At 34.2% G+C, this 20,922-nt stretch overlaps 1 protein-coding gene across 1 annotated transcript; it reads right to left on the bottom strand.

The window, feature by feature from the left end:
• Positions 1–19,283: 19,283 nt before the first annotated feature.
• Positions 19,284–20,216, bottom strand: LOC113192571 (olfactory receptor 10D3-like). The gene has a single exon (XM_026402732.2). It carries the CDS (start codon positions 20,214–20,216, stop codon positions 19,284–19,286), a length of 933 nt encoding a protein of 310 aa, XP_026258517.2.
• Positions 20,217–20,922: the final 706 nt, after the last annotated feature.

Here is a 20,922-nt window from a genome sequence, read left to right as displayed (position 1 = left end):
CTGTATAAAATATGATGGGATATCTAAAAAACCTACAAGAACTAATAAGTAATTTTATTATAATTACTTTTTATTATAATTATTTTAAAATTAAAATTACAGTTAGAGGCTGTAAAGTTGACCTATGAAAATCAATTGTACTTCTATACTCTAACAAGAAATAATTGGAAGCTGAAATTTATAAACTTCTACTTAAGATAGAATAGAAACAGGAAATATTTAATGACAAATCTGATAAAATATGCTAGACCTGAACTCTGAAATTATACAACATTGCTGAGAGAAACAAAAAACATATAAGGTACTCATGGGCCAGACATAACACTGTTGTCAATTCTCCCATAATCCATAGCTTCAATGCAAATCTAATCAAATGATAGAAGGCATCTTTTTCAGAAATTAACAAGTTGATTCTAACATTAACATGTAATGCAAAGGACTTTGAAGAACATAAATTATTATTTAAAACATGATGTAGGAAGAGCTCTTCACTGGCAGAGCAGGTCCAGTGGTAACCATAGTTTCTAAGTATAAGTGCTCAGAGATCCATCCTTCTCTAAACTTTGTTAGGGCATCATCAGGAATCACCAGGATGGGTGTGGACCCAGCTGAGCCTTTTCCATCTGCAAAGACAGCCTCAAATTCTTGCTGACAGTAGTTCTGACTTTGTCATCACATTGAATAGCATTGGGTTTTAGGAAAATAAAACCAAATTAGGTGGATCATTCCTTTCTCATTCCTGAAGAGGGTAAAACTCACCAAATGCCACTATTCACCTCCCCTTATTGAAAAAAAGTACTGAGCAAGTTGTGCAGCTCTCCTAGAGATCTAAATTATCCCTGGACAGCAAATAGATGCATGGCAATAGCATTTTTTGCCAATCTGGCAAAAGAGGAAATAAAATTACTGGGTATTTACTTTTGGAAAATAAAAGACAAAATTAGAATATTATAAATACAATATATAATTTTATACTTAGATAGCCCAGGAGAATCAAATGGAAGTTAATAACCTTTATAGAGGTATGTGAAAGAGGTTTTAAATTACCACAAATTAAGAAGGAGATTTTATCGGAGATACTGGTCGGAGGGTAAATATGTATATCAAATCAAGGATTTGTCAATCGTATGTCAATAATGCTAGAAAAATAAATAAAATTATCATATAAATGGCCAGGATCACATTGAAATCATTTGTAAACAGAATGATTCTCACAAGCCAGCTATCTAGATGGGTGTCATAGGTTTGAAATTTAAAACATTTATTAACAATTTATTACAAATGCTGATTCAAGCCACTTGTTCAAGTCATTTTTACTTCTATTTAACTCATTTAATCCTCATAACAGTATTCTGAGAACATGGCTATATTCTCAGATCTTTTCCCAGAGTAATTTCACATTATTGCACAGGAAAACTTATCATTTTAAAATAATGGCTGTGGTTAAAGGGAGAAGAAAATAAATTGGTCTAACATAAGGCACTCAGTATATTTATGCTTTCAGGAAATAAAAATGTTTGTGTATTTGCCAAGAGCACAGCTGACCACTCACATAGCTTCCCTCCAGCATCTTCATTGCAGTGATGAATCGGTCCGGTTGTGTCCCAATAGTACCATCTGCCGGCCAAAGTTGGGAACTTCACTTTGATGCACAGTCCAAACACAGGATTACACAATCAATCGTTCAAGAAATAGAAATAACTGTCCCCATTAAAATCAGAAATCGCTAGACTCCTGGCAGCATTTTTAAGCAATGATTATCTCCTTATAAATAATTATTCCTACAATGGTACAGTTTTTAGATTGTAAATGATCCTTAAAAATCACAAAGTTCAACCTCTTCAGTTTAGGAGTTAGAAACCAAGGTCTTTGAATGGCCTGAGCCGTCACACGGTGTATTTCAGGAGGACCACTTCCACTAGAGCCTGGGTGCTTTGCTGGCTGTTAGAAAAATGCTTTGTACATTATGTCTATGGGTAAAAGACATTTCTGCTCCTTCCCATTTCCTCATCAGAGGCCCTGGTGAAAGAACACTATTATTACTTTCCTCTACTTATACTATTTCAGAGTTACCAGAAAGAGTCTTATCTGTGCTGGGGGCTCTACATTTTTATTTTCCTGAGGGTTAAGTTTTCATTTCAAACTGTGAGTTTCTGTTGTCAACAAAAGAATAAAAACTAACAGAAGTGAGGATGTGTATGTGTGCACATACACACATGTTCACAGTACAAAAGATGCTCTGCTTAGAATCAGAAATTCTCTTGAAATGAGAATTAAAATTTCTAAATTAAAACCCTAAACAAATAGCACTATTATAAAATAGTCATTTTCTTTTTTTTATTCTAACAAGAGCATTCAAAAACCTTAAACAGAGATCTCAACTACTAAATTGAGTTTGAAAAAGACTATTTTTAAATAATTTGGGGAGAATTTTCTACATCCTCATCACAAAGAAATAAAATTGGAGATGATAGATATGCTAATTGCCCTAATTGTATCATCATACAATTTATACCTATTTAGATTATACTGTACTTCATTATTATATATTAATTCAAAGTGAAACAGAATAACTAAACTTTTGTATAATTAAGTAGCTTCGGTTAGTGGTTTTTTGGTCTACAACACAATTTCGCTGGTGTTTAAGTATATGTGTGTGTTCGTGAATATGTGAACTGTGGCACAAACTAAGTGAATAATCTGATTTCTGTTTCCTAGATTGAAGATAAATACAAATAAAGATGAAGTACAGTGGCTTCTATCACTGGGGGAAACAAAGAGTGGATAAGTTTTGATAATCTGTTACCTGGAAGTCTCTTCCTTCAATCTTTGAGCATAGCACATAATCTACTTGGGATGTATCTTAAGTTTATTAAGTGAGGGAGCAGGATTAAGTGGAAAGAAAAGGGTGCATAGGGGAAGATACAACAGGTAGAGTGAAATAATTCCAGAACATTTTTTTATTCCCTGACATAGTTGATGTCATTTCTGCAAGGTTTTCATCAGCACAATTGTCTTTTTCTGTTATTCAAAGTCCGGCAGGTATATAATCCTGTCCCAAAGCAGAATAGTGCTTTCTATGGCCCTAATGAAATTGATCTATTGCTCAGCTTTCCATTATTTCTACTAATCCTTCATTACATAATTTCCTCATCTTTAGATATGTTTTCTTCACAAACTAATGACTCTCCAAATTTTGATTTTTTTTTCATCTGGGAAAGAATAAGTCAAAAAGTTAGACCCATACATGTGGTTCTTCATACCTCCTCCCTTTCAATCTCTGATTTTCTCTCTCATTTCATGCTAACTGCTCACCTCTGTGTCCTCCATACTAGGGATGCATACCTCATTTCCCCCTGTCATCATCCTTGAACCTCATTTCCCTTCTCTTCCTACAGAACATTGGATGACTCCTTTCTACTCTCAAAGCAAGATGGACAATCTGACCTTTATCCTGTAGCCCCATCACCACTCTGGACGATGGAACCAGCATTAAGGAACAGGAGAAAAAAGGCACTCCACAAAACTTCAGGTGGTATCTACGATACAAAGCTAAATGTGGAAGTGAGAAGCACATATTTTTAGTTCTAGCACTAGAAATGCCACCCTGGAATGGGAGAATGTCATCAGACAGGGTTTTGGTTACTCTCACCATTGCATGTAAGATTTAAGACACTAGTCTATTCACTGAAAGAAGGGTGTGAATGGGTATGTTGAGAAATTATTAAATAACTGAGTTTTTCATTTTTTCTGTTTGTTTTAATTAGTTATACATGACATTAGACTGCATTTATGCACTTTGATATACATAGATGGATGTAATTTCTTATTTTTCTGAATGTACATGTTATAGAATCACATTGGTCATACAGTCACATATATATACATAAAGTAATAATGTCTGTTTCATTCTACTCACTTTTCCATCCCCACCTCCCCTCCCTATCCCTCCCTTCATTTTCCTCTACCTAATCTAAAGTAATGCTGTTCTTCTCTAGTGTTCCCCACCTTATTGTGAATTAGCATCTATATATTAGAGAAAAGTTTGGACTTTGATTTTGGGGGATTGGCTTATTTTGCTTAGTATGATATTCTCCAACTCCATCCATTTACTGGCAAATGCCATAATTTCACTCTTCTTTAAAGCTGAGTAATATTACATTTAATATATTTACCACATTTTCTTTATCCCTTCAACTATTAAAGGACACCTTGGTTGGTTCCATAGTTTAACTATTGTGAATTGAGCTGCTATAATCATTCACAATGGCTACCTTTCTGTAGTATACTGATTTTAAGTACTTTGAATATAAACTGAGGAGTGGGAGAGCTGGGTCAAATGATGGTTCCATTCCCAGTTTTCTGAGGAATCTCCATGCTGTTTTCCATAGTGGTTGCACCAATTTGCATTCCCTCCAGCAAAGTATGAATGTAACTTTTTCCCCACATCCTTACCAACATTTATTGTTGCCTATATTCTTGATGATTGCCATTCTGACAGTAATGAGATGAAATCTTAGTGTAGTTTTGATTTGTATTTCTCTAATTGCTAGACATGTTGAACACTTTTTCATATATTTGTTGATCAATTGTTTTTCTTCCTCTGTGAAGTGTCTGTTCAGTTCCTTAGTCCATTATTGATTGGGTTATTTGTTTATTTGGCAGTAAGTTTTTTTGAGTTCTTTATATATCCTAGAGATTAATGTTTTATTGAAGTTGCATGTGGTAAAGATTTTCTCCCAGTCTATAGGCTCTCTTCTCACATTATTGTTTGTTTCCTTTGCTGAGAAGAAGCTTTTTAAGTTGAGTCTAAGCCATTTACTGATTCTTGATTGTACTTCTAGAACTTGTTAAGGAAGCCAGATCCTAGGCTGATATGGTAAAGATTTGGGCCTACTTTTCTCTCTATTAAGTGCAGGATCTCTGTTCTAGTGCCTAAGTTTTAATCCACTTTGAGTTCATTATTTTGTGCAGGGTGAGAGATGTTTAATTTAATTTTGCTATATATGTATTTGCAGTTTTGCCAGCACCATTTGTTGAATAGGCTATCTTTTCTCCAGTGAATGTTTTTGGCACCTTTGTCTAGAATGAGATAACCGTATTTATGTGGGTTTGTCTCTGTGTCCTCTATTCTGTACCATTGGTCTACACAAGTCTATTTTGGTGCCAATGCCATGCTGATTTTGTTACTATATCTCTATAGTGTAGTTGATGTTCTGGTATTGTGAGGCCTCCTGCTTCACTTTTCTTGCCAAGGATTGCTTTAGATATTCTGGGTCTCTTTTTTTTCCAAATAAATTGTATGATTGCTTTTTCTATTTCTATGATGAATGTCATTGGGATATTAATAGAAATTGCATTAAATCTGTATAATGGTTTTGATAGTATAGCTATTTTGACAATATTAATTCTGCCTATCCAGGAAAATGGGAGAACTTAGCACCTTCTGAGGTTTTCAATGTTTTTCTTTAGTGTTCTCTAGTTTTAATAGTAGAAGTCTTTCACCTCTTTTGTTAGATTGGTTCCCAACTATTTTATTTGTTTGTTTGTTTGTTTAGAGACTATTGTGTATAGGGTAGTTTTCCTAATTTCTCTTTCAGTGGATTCATCACTGATGTATAGGAATGCATTTGATTTATGAGTGTTGATTTTATATCCTGCTACTTTCCTGAATTCACTTATTCTAGAAGTTTTCTGGTAGAACTTTTTGGATCTTCTGGATATAGAATCATATCATCAGCAAATAGTGATAGTTTGAGTTTTCATTTACCTATTTTACCTTTAATTTTTTCTTTTGTCTAATTGCTCTGGATACAGTTTCAAGGATTATGTTGAATAGAAGTGCTGAAAGAAGATATCCTTGTCTTGTTCCAGTTTTTAGAGGGAATGTTTTCAATTTTTCTTCATTTAGAATGATGCCAGCCTCAGGTTTAGAATATATGGCTTTTACCATGTTGAGGTATGTTCCTACTATCCCTAGTTTTTCTAGTGTTTTGAACATGAAGGTGTGATTATTTTGTCAAATGCTTTTTCTGCATCTATTGAGATGATCATATGATTTTTAAGTCTATTAATATGATGAATCACATTTATTGATTTCCATATGTTGAACCAACCCTGCATCCCTGGGATTAACTCCACTTGATCATGTTGCACAATCTTTTTAATATGTTTTTGTATGCAACTTACCAAATTTTATTGAGAATTATTTATCTATGTTCATCAGGGATCAATATCTGGAGTTTTCTTTCCTTGATTTCCTTGTCTTTGTCTGGTTTTGGTATCAGGTGATATTTGTCTCATAGAATGAGTTTGGAAGGGTTCCCTCCTTTTTCTATTTCATGAAATACTTTAAAAGTATTAATTAATTCCTCTTTGGAAGTCTTGTAGAACTCAGCTGAGAATCCATCTGGTTCTGGGCTTTTCTTGATTGGTAGGTTTTGATGGCATTTTCTATTTCATTACTTGAAATTGATCTATTTAAATCATAAATGACATCTTCACTCAATTCAGGTAGGTAAAATATCTCTAGAAATTTGTCAATGTCTTCAATATTTTCTATTTTATTGGAATATAAATTTTCAAAATATTTTCTAATTACCTTCTGTATTTCACACATGTCCATTGTGATATTCTCTTCTTCATTTTGAATTTTAGTAATTTGAGTTTTCTCTCTTTTTCTCTTTGTTAACATGGCCAGGGTGTTCTCTATTTTATTTATTCTTTCAAAGAACCAAATTTTTGTTTTGTCAATTTTTTCAATTGTTTCTTTTGTTTTGATTTCATTGACTTCAGCTCTGATTTTAATTATTTCCTGTCTTCTACTGCTCTTGGTGTAAATTTGTTCTTGTTTTGATAGGGCTTTGCAATGTATTGTTAGGTCATTTATTTGTTGACTTTTAAACTTTTAATGAATGTGCTCAATACAAGAAACTTTCCTCTTAGTGCTGCCTTCATAGAATCACAGAGATTTTGACATATTGTATCAGTGTTCTTATTTATCTCTAAGAATTTTCGTATTTCATCCTTGATTCCTTTTACTATCCAGTCATCATTCAATAGTGTATTATTTAGTCTCCATTTGTTACAATAGCTTGTATTTTTTATTTTATCCTTTATTTCTAATTTCATTCCATTGTGGTCTGATAAAATAGTATGTGGGGTATTATCTCTGTTTGTTTGTTTGTTTTTGTATTTACTAAGAGTTGCTTTGTGGCATAAATATGGTCTAAAAGAAGGAGCCATGTTCTGCTGAAAAGAAAGTATATTTACTTGTTGATGAATGAAATATTCTATATATGTCTGATAAGTCTAAATTATTGACTATATTATTTGGTTCTATAGTTTTCTTATTTAGTTTGTATTTGGAAGATTTGTCCAGTAGTGAGAGAGGTGTGTTAAAGTATGTTAAATTCACCCAGTATTATTGTATTGTGATCTATTTGACTCTTGAAATTGAGAAGGGTTTGTTTGATGTACATAGATGTTCCATTGTTTGGGGCATAAATATTTATAACTGTTATGTCCTGCCTATATATATTTCCCTTAAAAAGTATGAAATGCCATTATTTGTCTTTTCTGATTAATTTTGGTTTAAAGTCTACTTTATCTAAGATGAGAATGGAAACCCCTGCTTGTTTACACAATCCATATGAGTAATAAGTTTTTCCCATCCTTTCACCTTCAGCCTATGGATGCCTTTGCCCATGAGATGAGTCTCTTGAAGACAGCATATTGTTGGGTCTTGCTTTTTAATCCAATCTGCTAATCTAGATCTTTTGATTGATAATTTTATGGCATTAACTTTCAATGTTATTATTGAGATATGATTTGTATTTCCTGTCATTGTGATTTATTTCTGGGTTTTGATTTGTCTAAGTTTCTCTTTGATTGAATATTCATTTAGTCTAGATCCTCCCTTTGCTTGTTTTCACTTTTTTTTTAACTTCATCCTCATGGAATATTTTGTTGAGAATGCTCTGTATTGTAGGCTTTCTAGTTGTGAATTCTTTTAATTTTTGTTTATCATGGAAGGTTTTAATTTCATCTTCAAATCTGGAACTTAATTTTGCTGGATATAAAATTCTTGGTTGGCATTCATTTTCTTTCAGAGCTTGAAATATATTATTCCAGAAACTTCTAGTTTTGAGGGTCTGGATTGAGAAGTCAGTTGAAATTCAAATTGGTTTCCCCCTATACATAGTTTGATTTTTTTTTCTCTCACAGCCTTTAAGATTTTATCTTTATTCTATGTGTTAGTCATTCTCATTACAGTGTGTTTTGATGTGGGTCTGCTATAATTTTGTGTATTTGGGGTCCTATAAGCCTCTTATATTTGATTTTCCATTCCATTCTTTAGTTTTGGGAAATTTTCTGCTATTATATCATTGAAAAGATTGTGCACTCCTTTTGTTTGTATCTCTGCTTCTTCATCTATTCCAAAAACTCTTAAATTTGGCCTGATTATGTTATCCCATAATTCTTGGATGTTCTGTTTATGGTTTCTTATCATCTTCTCCACATGATCAACTCTACATTCAAAATTATATATTTTATCTTCATTGTCTGAGGTTCTGTCTTCGAAGTGGTCTAGTCTGTTGATGATGCTTTCTATTTAATTTATAAAATGGCTTAATGATTTCTTTATTTCAAGGATTTCTGCTTGTTTTTTTTCACAATCTCTAACTCTTTATTGATGTGATCTTTCACTTACTGTATTTTTCTTTGATTATACTCCCTATCCTTTGCTTCAAAAACCCATTGAGTTATGTACATTCTGAATTCTTTCTTGGACATTTCTTCTATTGTGTTACTAATAGCTTCTGTTGCTGAGGCATCTTGGTTTGTTTGAGGTGCTTTATTCCCTTGTCTTTTCATGTTGTTCATGTGTTTTCCCATCTAGAATTGTGAATCTCAGGCAGCACAAATTCTACCCTGTAGGCCTATAGTGTCCCTGAAGGTTTTCATTGCTTCACCTTTAATGGTGAAACCAATATCAACAGCACCTAGTGTAAACAATATATAACCTTAAACCTAATAGCTCCCACTAAAGTATCTATTACTTTCTTACATTAAACCAAAATGATGAGTTCAATAACTATATATAGTATAAACAGAGAATTTGTTAAACCAGTTTACAATTTCAAATGGCAGACAAGAGAACAGAGGTAGCATAGCACGAAGTGTTCACGAGGGAGGAAGAGAGAAGTTAGAAGCAATAATTCACAGGAAGAATGGAAGAGAAGCCATCTGAGATTGGCTGTTGGTTGGAGAAAAGTTGGAAAGAAAATCTAAGAAACCAGACAAAAGAGAAGGATAATATGAACAAAGAAAAAAACTAAAGACATTTAATACAACAAATATGTAAAACACCATTCGTATATCATTCTCCTCCATACACTGATGCATAAAAAACATCCTGTTCCAAATATGGTGCAGATGTTAGTGAATCCAAAAATAAAGTAAATCTCGCTGGAAAGCCAAACAGCTTCTGTTAGTGTTCAAAAGTTTCTTAGCATTGTCTCTGGGGTCTCTTGGGATCACCGGACCCAGATCAGCCCTCATCTAAGCTTTTAAATATTGCAGTAACACTAGGTGATAAAGTAATGGACCAGAAACAAGTTGTTAAGTAATTAAAACAATTTAATTGTGCAGTTTAAACTGGTTTTAAAATGTTGGTATATTATAAGTCTGGTTTAGGTACTGGAAATATGTGGACAATGACACAAGTTGACCATATATTAAGACACAAGACTCCTAAATCAATTGCAAATTGTACAATACATCATCCCATTTTCCAACAAGGAAAAAATAACTAATTTTTGGTCATTTTTCACTTACAAGGAAACAACCTTAAAATTAACTTCTCATGAGAAACAACAGAGACAGTAAGAAGTGGAATAACTATCCAAGTAAGATAAATGTGAAGATAATATTAATGTCAATATTTTAATTTTAATATAATAATTATTAATATTATTAATAATTATAATATAAATAAAATAATGAACAATAAATGTAAATGAATAAATAATCAACCAAGACCTTGAATGTAACAAAATTATTTTTAAAACATAAAGGTAAAAGATATTCTCAGATCAACAAAACAAAACAAAAAAAAAACAGGTAAAATTGCTTCTAGCCAACCCACTTTACAAGAAAAAATAAATGAAGTTGTTTAAGCTGAAAAAAGTGACTATATACAATAATCTGAATTCACATTAAAAAGAAGCACAGATAACAAATTATGTAATTGTAAAAGACCACTTAAATGCATATTTTCTCACTTTTCTTAGCCAATTTAAAAGCAATTTCCTCTATCTAGTACTAGGGAACATGAAACTTAAAGAAATATATGTTTAACAATAAAAACTAAAAGGAGGCCTGTAAAAACAGAACTGCATTGAATGATAATTCAAATACACAGAGAGATAAAGAGAAACAGAAATGATAAGAAGTATTATAAAAAAGTATATTATTTTAAAAGACATAATATTGTATAAATTAATTATTATAGCAATGTATTGTTAATTTGTGACAGGCACATATATGTAAAAGGTAAAACAAAAACATTTCAAAAGGGTAAAATGGTGAAAAAGAGCTACATAGCTGTGAAGAAGCTTTTGTAATTTGGTGCTATTCCATTTATTGATTTTTTTTTTGTTCTATTTCTTTCTTTAGGAATCTTGTTAAGAAAGTCAGTTCCTGGCTGATATATTAGAATGTTGGGCCTACATTTTCTTCTAGCAGGTACAGGGTTTCTGGGCTAATTCCTAGGTCTTTGATCAACTTTGAACTGAGTTTTGTGCTTGGTGAGAGACAGGGGTTAAATTTTAATTCTACTACATATGAATTTCCAAGTTTCTCAGCACCATTTGTTGAAAAGACCATTTTTTCTCCAATGTAAGGGAAACAAATCAAGAGTATAAAAAAGAGCCTACAGAATGGGTAAAAATCTTTGCCACCTGATCCTCAGATAGGACATTCATTTCCAGGATATATAAAGTAATTAAAAAACTTAATACAAAAAAAAACAATCAATAAATGGGAAAAGCAACTGAACAGACACTTCTCAAAAGAAAGAATACAAATGGTCAACAAATGCAGAAAAAAAAAGTTCAACAGCTCTAGCAATTAGAGAAATGCAAACTAAAACTACACTGATATTCCATCTCGCTCTAGTTAATAAGTCAATTATCAAGAATACAAGCAACAATAATTGTTGGCAAGGATATGGGGCGGGGGAGTACATTCATACATTGTTGGTAGGACTGCAAAGTGGAGCAACCACTCTTGAGGGCAGTATGGAGACTCCTAAAACAACTAGAAAGGGAACCACAATTTGACTCATCTATTCCACTCTTCAGTATAAATCCAGAGAATTTAAAGTCAGCATACTACAGTGATACAGCCACATTGTTTATAGCAGAACAATTCACATTAACTAAGCTATGGAAGCAACATAGGTGTCCTGTGGTGATATAAAATCTCAGTGTAATTTTAATTTGCATTTCTCTAACTGCTAGAGATGTTGAACATGTTTTCATATATTTGTTGACCAATCATATTTCTTCTTCTGTGAAGTGCCTGTTCAGTCCCTTTCTCCATTTATTAATTGGGTTATTTGTGGTTTGGTTTTGTTTTGACAAAACCACAAATAATCCAATTAATTTTTGCTTTTGGTGTTAAATTTTTGTAATTCCTTATATATTCTGGAGATTAACACTCCCTCTGAGGAGCATGTGGCAAAGATTTTTCTACCATTCTGTCAGCTCACTCTTTACCTTCTTGATTGTTTTCTTTGCTGTGAAGAAGCTTTTGATTTTCCACTTGTGGAGCTATCCCTTGCTTCAGATACCTGAGATTTTCCTGTGATCCTGTGCTGGGAGGATCTGAATTTAAATAAAGAGCTGGGGATTAGGAAAGAAACACACAAAGCATACCCCTGCCACTGTCTTCCACAGTTACCTCTATGATTCTCCATTAGGACTTGTACAACTGGTTGTATTCAAATCTTTCCATTGTCTGAAAACTCCTCTTTTTATATTCCCTTAAGACTGTGATGGATGTTTATTTCGGTACATTTTCATTATTCTGATGGGTTCAATGTATACTCCAAGGGGCCCTCTGAATAGAGAATAAAACACTGCACACAAAGGTGGATTAGCAGGTCTGTGAGCTTACAACCACCATGTAAATACATAGACCTAATGAAAATGTTTTGTAGAAACTCCCTTGGAAATAATACAAAAGGCATAAAATGACAACTATAGCAAGATCTAGAAGTCATAAAAATGTTCTTATAACCATTGTCTTTCATAAGGCCATTAGGAATACAAGAGAGACCTTCTTCTCTATGGCTTTAAATTAATAATTACTGCATACTATAGATCTCTTCTCAAACCAAACTATTGAAGGCCCTTTTTTCCTTGTTAGATGTTACTTTTATTTTAAGTGGAAAAAAATGGAGCTTAGAAAGTTCAAATAATTGCCAAACTTACTCCAAAAACCAATCATAGAAATTGGATTTGAATTTCAGTCTCTCTGTACTTAAAAAAATATGCTCAGTTCTAACTGAATGGAGGAAATATATATAACTTACATGCCATAAACCCATGCATTTTAAGTATACAACTCAAGGCAGAGTATATATTCACAGAGGTACAGATATCACCAAATACAATTTTAAAACATTTCCTTCCACTAAGAATTACTTCAAGTTCATTTATAATCCTGCTTAATTCTCACACCATATCTAGGTAATTGCTAGTCTATTTCCCATCCCTATATATTTAACCTTTGCTTGGCATTTATTTTAAGTGGTTTGTAAAATATGTTTTCTTTTTATCTGGCTTTTTTCACTGAGCAAAATGATTTGTTGCATATATAGCACTAGAATTTTCCTTAATTGCTGTTGAATAGTTTTTCAGTGTATGAATATTTCTATTTCCTGTACCATGAGCTAAGGCTATAGTTCCGTTTCTGGTGCTTATAGTCCTCTAAAAAAATTTGTACAAATTTAGAAATGTTTTAAAGATTTCAAAATCATCATCATTATCAACTAATCAAAAGTAAATAAGTGTGGTTGGTGACACCTATTAAATGGCTCCATGTGTAAGTTGTGGAAAATAACATATTAATATTATTTTAATTATCTATTTCATTTCAATTTCTCATTTTCTTTTTTGAGTCAATATAAAAAGCATTTCAGAGTTAGGGAAAATCAGGCCAACCCTAAATTTATGTATAATTAGTGATGTTCTTCAATCATCTCTTTTCAGTTGCCCTTGTTATAAATTGAGTGTTTTACTTTGTACATATGTAATTTTGGAAATTAATTCTGTTAAGGGTTACTCATAATTACTATCCTTATAAATCACACACACACACACACACACACACACACACACACACACACACAGTTAGGAAATAATACAAGCAACAGTAAGTCTGCATGTGCCATCTTATTTCAACTTCTCCGAATTGCTGTTCTTAGCACAATCCCAAGACACATTAAAGTAAAAAGTAGTATAACTGTCCCAAATTGTACCATCATTAATTGTACAAATATCCATGACAGAAATATCATATTGGTCAGACAGAAAAATTCAATCATTTTCCCAAGGCACTCACTCTTAAGACAGACATATATAGCTTTTATACAACAATCAATGAGGGGGCTGAGGATATAGCTCAGTTGGTAGAGGGCTTGCCTTGCATGCACAAGGCCCTGGGTTCAATCCCCAGCCCCCCCCCCCAAAAAAAAGAATTGATATATATGTCATTTGTGTAACACAAATATTGAAACTAATACATAAATTCACAAGAGGAATTGGAATACCATAGTCACTACTATTTTAGTCAGCTTTTTCATCACTATGGCCATAGATCTGACAAGAACAACTTTAAAAAGGAGGAAAGCTTCATTTTGATTCAAGGATTCAGAGGTTCAGTCCATGTTCAGCCAACTCCTTTGCTGCATGCATATCAGTGATGAAACAGAACATTAGAGCAGAAAGACATGGCAGAGGAAAGCCACTCAAGATGTGGCAACAAGAAAGCAGAAAAAGAACTCCTCCACTCACCAGGGCAAAATATAAACTCCAAAGGCTTGCCCCCAGTGACCTAGGTCCTCCAGTCACACCTACCTGCTTTCAGTTACCACCCAGGTAGTCCATACCAGTGGATTAACCCACTGGTTAGGTTATATCTCTCATACTTTAATCATTTCACCCTGGACATTATTGTTTTGTCTCATGCCTGACTTTTTGGAAGACACTTCCTATAAATCATAACAACTAGAATGCATGCATTAGTGGACCAGCATATACGTTCATAAATAGAAAAATTTTACCTTAAAAGCAACATACTTTCTTGGGAGGCTGTTTAGTGAATGTAAAGCTAATGCAGAGTGAGCTGGATGATTGTAATCAAGAACTCTCCTTCTGCAATAATTTAGACTTTCTTTGCCACATTAGTTTACCTGCCGATAGCTTGAAATATCCTTGAAAATTGGTATTTTCTCTCCCCTGCACACACAAGATAAAATTCATTTTTACGTTTCAAGAGTTTTATCAAGATAAAATTCATAGACCATAAAATTCACTTGCTCTAAATATAAACTTAATCATTTAGTACATATTTAGAATTATGAAACATTCCCCAAATCCAAACCATTTCCATCTTCCTCCAAATTTCCTGTAGCCCACTTGTAATCAGTTCGCACTCCAACTCCCCAACAGAGCATTGATTGACTTTTGATCAGTATACACTTGTCTTTTCTATGCATTTTACTTAAATGGAATTGTATAATATATAGCCAGTTAAATCTGAATTTTTCAATTACCACAATTTTTCTGAGATTCTTCCATACCATGATATGTAAAAATAATTTGTCCTTTTATTGTAAATAATATTCCAATGTATACTGCATCTTGTTTATTTCTTCGTCAGATGACAGACATTTGGGATGCTTCCTGTTTTTTGATATTACCAATAATGTTCCTGTGAATATTCGCATATGAATCTTTATTTATATCTACGTTTTTTTGTCTATGGCCAAAGATTGTAAGTTATTTCTTATGACTCAGATTAAGTGATTATATCTTGTTTCTGGCATCAATGATAAAGCCTCATAAGACCAAACTATGTTGTAGAATGACTTCTTTAGACGTGTAATCTCACCACCTATCCATTCTCACTACTCACTGTCCTAAAGGGTGTTGTTTCCCCCTGGTCCATTTTGTCAGATTAATGTAGACCTTCATATATCAGTGCACATAGACAACCATGTCTAGTTTTATTCCAGACATTAATTGTTTCAATGGGAATAGAAAGAAGTACTTCAATTTTAATGATCACTGAGTTGAAATTTGGGGTCCTCCGTGTCTTTGGTGTTTTGATATGTAACATCCATAGATATAGACGGATCCCTGATGCCCACCTTGCTAATTAACAGTACGACTATCATGTTACTGGGTTGTAACTGATCTGCCTGTTACAGCCACCATTGAGCTACACACCCACATTGTGATACAAGGAAAAGGGAAATCTAAACTGAAATCTCTGAGAAGGGTTCCAGACACTGGAATAAAATGAAACCAAATGCATTCACTAAGGGACAGATTTAAAAAAGCTTTGGCTTCAAAGTAAAACACAAGCTTCAATTTAGTAATTATGTAACTTATTTATTAGTAATTAAAATGCTATTTTGATGTAGTCTGACCCCTTTTGGTTTATCTCAGTCATTTCTGAGGGAAATGTTTAACATGGGAGGGAAATGTTTGATCTTCTCAAACATTGGGAAGTCAAGAATAGTAATCACAGATGGAAAAGATCAAGTTGTGAACATTTTAGGAAAAACTGAGTGAGTTTATAGTAGAATTTGTGAGTACTTTTCAGTAAGAGTGAGTCAACTTAGTGGGCCACATGTGTGACTGCATTGGAATACCATTAAGGATCATAGCCGAGGTGGTCAGAGCTGAAGGGAGTCTCCAGCTCAACAGAGGCAGCTGAGGTCAGCCAATTCCTTGAGAGCTTTATTACAGCAAAATTTTAGTAAAGATAATGGAAATCCTTTTCTTAGTCTTGATCCACAGACAGTTGCTGCTAGCTCATTCACTGGGTTAAATAGTGATAACATTTCTGAAGTTCAGAGAAGATTTGGGGAGGTACTTACAATGCAAAGAACATTGTATAAAGTGCATTAGAGCAATGAAGAGATATTCTGCATAAGTTTATGTCAGAAAGATTGTGGGAGAGTTGAAAAGATAGGTTATTCATTAAAGTACTGCCATATTACTTGCTAAAATAATAAATTCATCACAATGACGTCCCTGTCTGTAGAGAATCCTCCTTTCCTAGAAAGCAAAAACATTCAGCAATGGGTCATTGTAACAGACTAAGCTGTTCAAAGTATTTTAACAATATTTCCATCAGGCTTTATTTCTGAAGGTGCCATTTCATTCATTTCCAGTGCTCCAGTTAGCCAAGTTTGACATTACAAGAGGTGAAATGGAATAATCTTTGTGTTATTTCTCATTTCCAGGCAAACACTTCGGATTACTTTTTTGATCAGTTTTCTAGGATTCTTCCTTCCTTGTCCTTGGCACTTTAAACACACATTTTTACAGTCCCTTCTTCTACCTTTATTGAAAGACTCTATCTCCATCACATAGCGATTATTTGTTCCAGGTCAGTCATCTCTACTATGTCTTATACTTCACAAATGCAGAGATCATATCGATCTTATTCAATATTATATTCTCTTTGGCTAGTATCATGCTTTATAGATAGTAAACTAACAATGAATATTTTATGTTGCTCTAAAGGCTGCCCTTTTGACTTGTGTTCTAGGCTAGTCATTGATTAAATGGTTCAATAAAATTATTTATGAATTATGTAACAATCCAAAATGATGATGTGAGAATTGTCACAATTTCTTTATTCTTTACTGCCAATATGATTAATTTCAGCAATACAAATCACTAACTGATAAAAAAAAATCACTGTAGAATGGGATGTTCAGAGAAGATATTATTGAGATGGTAGAGGATGAACAAAAATATAACATAAAAGACATGATTTTCACAAAGGAAGAGTGGATTAGAGCGTACCTTTTCAAATCAAGAGAGCCATGCAGAACATGCATTAGAATAAGAAATATTCCAAAGGAGAAAGGACAGTTCCATTAAGGAGCACTTTTAAATAAGGCAGAACTACATCTGTGGTGCTTGAAAATGGGTCTATGGATTTGGGGGCTATCCCTTAAAAGACTGGAGCCTAATTTCTCCCTCGACTAAATGCGGACTATAAGTAGTCAATCCCTTCTAACAAAGAAAAATAAAAGCAAGGGTGCTGGTATATGTCTTTGGAGACAAGATCATAACAGTCTCTAGAGGCTCCTGCTGAGACCCTCCCTCAGCTCACTCACTGTGAGGGAAGCAGCCCCATTGTGTGAGGATACAGAGAGGTCCCCGCAGTGGGGAGGAACTGAGGCCTCTTACTAATATCCGGGTACAAAACAGCTGCCTTTCAAGGAGATCCTGTGTCAGATGACTACTTCCATGGATGACAGAGTTACTGCAAAACCAAGAGAAATCCCCTGTTAAGGCCACCCAACGAGGCTACTCCTGTTCTATTGACCATCAGATACAGTATAAGAAAATATATTATTTTTTTCTGAGCTACCATATATTAGAGGAATTCATTGCATTACAATAGATATCTAATACAGTACCCAATGTCAATGATGCAGAGGATCCAAGAACTTTCAAATAAGGTATATAACATTGACCTTGAAAGATAATATGGTGACATTAGCAACTGTGGTAGTAAATCAAGAGACTGCATATACAAGTTTGATTTATTTCACAGACAGATAGGCAGTACTCCCCTACATACCTTTCCCCTTTAGTCTTTATTTGGTCCATTAGAGAGACATTCTACCCAGATCCCATATGATACCACTTGGATAGTTTTAAGTTAAATCATGAATCAATGACTCACTGAATGAATGAATATTACCACGGAGTGAAAAAGTAGGAGGTATTATTTTCCAGTAATTGTCCATTTCTGTGAATGTTACTCAGACTGCTTCCCTACTTTCCCCCAGAACATTACTACTATTGATATGCAATGCTAAACCAATTTGTGCCTTCACATGCGCCTTCCTTTTCTCACATATGAAAATGAGGACAATAATAATAGGTAATAACACAAATATGGTTCAGTCTGCATTACTTAACATATACAAAATATTCAGAACTGTAAGTCACATATAGGCAGCTGTCATTATATGGAATTCTTGATTTTTTCAATTCTTCTTATAAAGCAGTATACTACAGGAAAGGGTAGGAGTTAGATAAAGGTTCAGACAGCCTATTTTCACATTCTTCATACATAAAAGAAACATGCTACCTGTTAGGATTCAGTGAATTAACATAGATAATACATGCAAAGTGTATTGACCATTATCACATACATAACAAACAGAACTAAAATTTTAGTACATTTTCTAGGTGTTTGAGTGGATGACTCCAAATAGATGGGTTTATATCTTGAAAAGAATTTGATTAAATGTAAAAATATAAGTGTTGAAATATTCCAAAAATAAATACATTATAAATAATATTAATATTTATTTTAATTAATTTTATGATTAAATTATTTCAATTAATTTTATTGATTAAATTCATTTATTTATTTTAATTAATTTTAGATATATTCAATGTTTAGGAAAGAAAAAGTACCTCAGTGGATAGAAATCACTGGCTAAAAAAGTCTTCTAATTTACAAACTTCATTCTCACATTCATAATTCATTCTCCCATTCTAAACCACAGTTCAATGATCACCTTCTCAATTGAAATTTCTCCAGAGCTGAAGATAAAAGGCTATCAATTAAATTCTTTTGTAAAAGAAAGGCATAGTAAAAGCCCAAAGAAGTTACAATATGAATATCAACTAGAATTACCAAACTGCACAATACTACTCTTAAATTTCACTCTTAAGTGTCAACTCCAATTTTTAGCTTTACTATACAAAATATATGAACTAGAAAATATACTTTTATGGCAAGTGGAAAAAGGGGAAATGCTGGTTTAATCTCAAAATACTTTGTAAAAGTTGTATAAACAACTTCTCCTAAATGACTCCTAAGACTCCCAAGAAAAAGGAGAGCGTGACTTTGCCCAACTCACTGTTTGGTAACAAGCCAGATACAAAAGGAGTGGCTCTTTGAGGTTTTTCAAAAAAAAAAATTCAAAAAAGAACTATTTGGGGACCTTACAGCAGAGAAGGGTGAGCCATTTGAGTTACCATCTTCCTCAGGGCCACTTTCACATCCTTGTTTCTCAAAGAATAAATCAAAGGATTGAGGGAAGGAGTGATGACATTGTTTAACACCTGAACAACAGAATCCAGCCAGAGGCTGGAAGCAGGTCTGAGATAGACAAGAATCACAGGTCCATAGACCAAGAGGATGGAGGTCAGGTGGGCACTGCAGGTGGAGAAGGCTCTGCGCCTGCCTTCAGAGGAACGGATTTTCAATATAGAGAGAACAATGCGGGTGTAAGAAAGGAGGATAAGAAGAAAACACACCAGGGCAACCACACCTATGTTGGTGAAACTCACCATCTGTGCTAGAGAAGTGTCTGCACAGGCCAGGGACAGCACCACTGGGATATCACAGAAAAAGCTGTCCACCTCATTGGGCCCACAGTAGGGCAACTTAAAGATGAGAAACGTGAGGATGCTCCCATGCACACAGCCCCCCAGCCATGTGCACACTGTCAGGCTGGTGCACACCCTCTGGTTCATGATGACAGTGTAGCGCATGGGGTGACAAATGGCCACAAAGCGGTCATAGGCCATCACTGTGTACAGGAAACACTCAGTGCCACCCAGGGTGTGGTAGAAGAAGACCTGGGAGGCACAGCCCTGGTAAGAGATGGTGCGGCTCTGCCCTGCCAGGGAGACCATCATCTTGGGGGAGTTCACAGAAGGGAAGAAGATGTCAAACACTGACAGGTTTCCCAGGAAGAAGTACATGGGGGTGTGCAGGCTGGATGAAGCCAGAATGGTGACAAAGATGAGCAGGTTCCCCAGCAAGGCGAAGAGGTAGAAGGCCAGAAACAGGACAAAGATCATGTTCTCCAGCCCTTCAGTGTGAGGAAGTCCCAACAGGATGAACTCCTTCACAGAGGTGTAGTTGTTCATGCTTGGGCACCAGGCAGGCCTGGAAGCAAAGCAATAATCATGACCTAAGACCTGGAGGATCTGAGAACACCCTCCCACAGAGTGATTTCTCCCCCAGGCAGTGGCTGCCAGCAAGGCTGAGGAGGAAGAGACCAGCAATAAATCTTGACCTGTATTTAAAGTATGTGTCAAATTTGACCACAGCTTTTTCACATGTTAAATGAAAAAATAATATTAATCTTCGTAATCAGCAATTATATTATAGTAATCAAGTCTTATCACCAGTTTAATTTAGGTTCTTCCAATCTGCTTTGTCATCAAACACACACATTTCAGAGTCACCTACCTTCCCCCCAAAAGAGGGAGCCTTTTAGTATCAAATTGTTGTAAACAGGTCAACTACCCAAATAGGAAAATCTGAACCTAAACAGAAATTATATACACCTTGCTACTCATGTTTACTCTCAACAGTACTCTTGACTGTCTTCATCATTTGTATTCAAGAGAAGCACATACAGATCACATTTATATTCTGTTCATACATATACTGAAAGAGTGATGGAATCTGGAGGAAGGCATTGCATATGTCATATAAATAACCACAGCACCACAGTAGACATTCTAGGTCCTCAGTGAGATTTTTCTCTGTAATACAAACAATTGCAAATTTTAATACTCTTAGTACTATTTAGCTTTGTTAATTAATATCTGTACCAGATACTCCTAA

This window comes from Urocitellus parryii, chromosome 4 (assembly GCF_045843805.1).
Source record: "Urocitellus parryii isolate mUroPar1 chromosome 4, mUroPar1.hap1, whole genome shotgun sequence".
NCBI classification, from domain to species: domain Eukaryota; kingdom Metazoa; phylum Chordata; class Mammalia; order Rodentia; family Sciuridae; genus Urocitellus; species Urocitellus parryii.
The sequence above is the reverse complement of the archived record's forward strand: the minus strand, read 5'-3'. Positions and strand labels throughout refer to the sequence as shown.

What these genes read in the sequence shown, in the direction of transcription:
- LOC113192571 (XM_026402732.2), bottom strand. Translation starts at nt 20,216, where the DNA reads ATGAACAACTACACCTCTGTGAAGGAGTTCATCCTGTTGGGACTTCCT.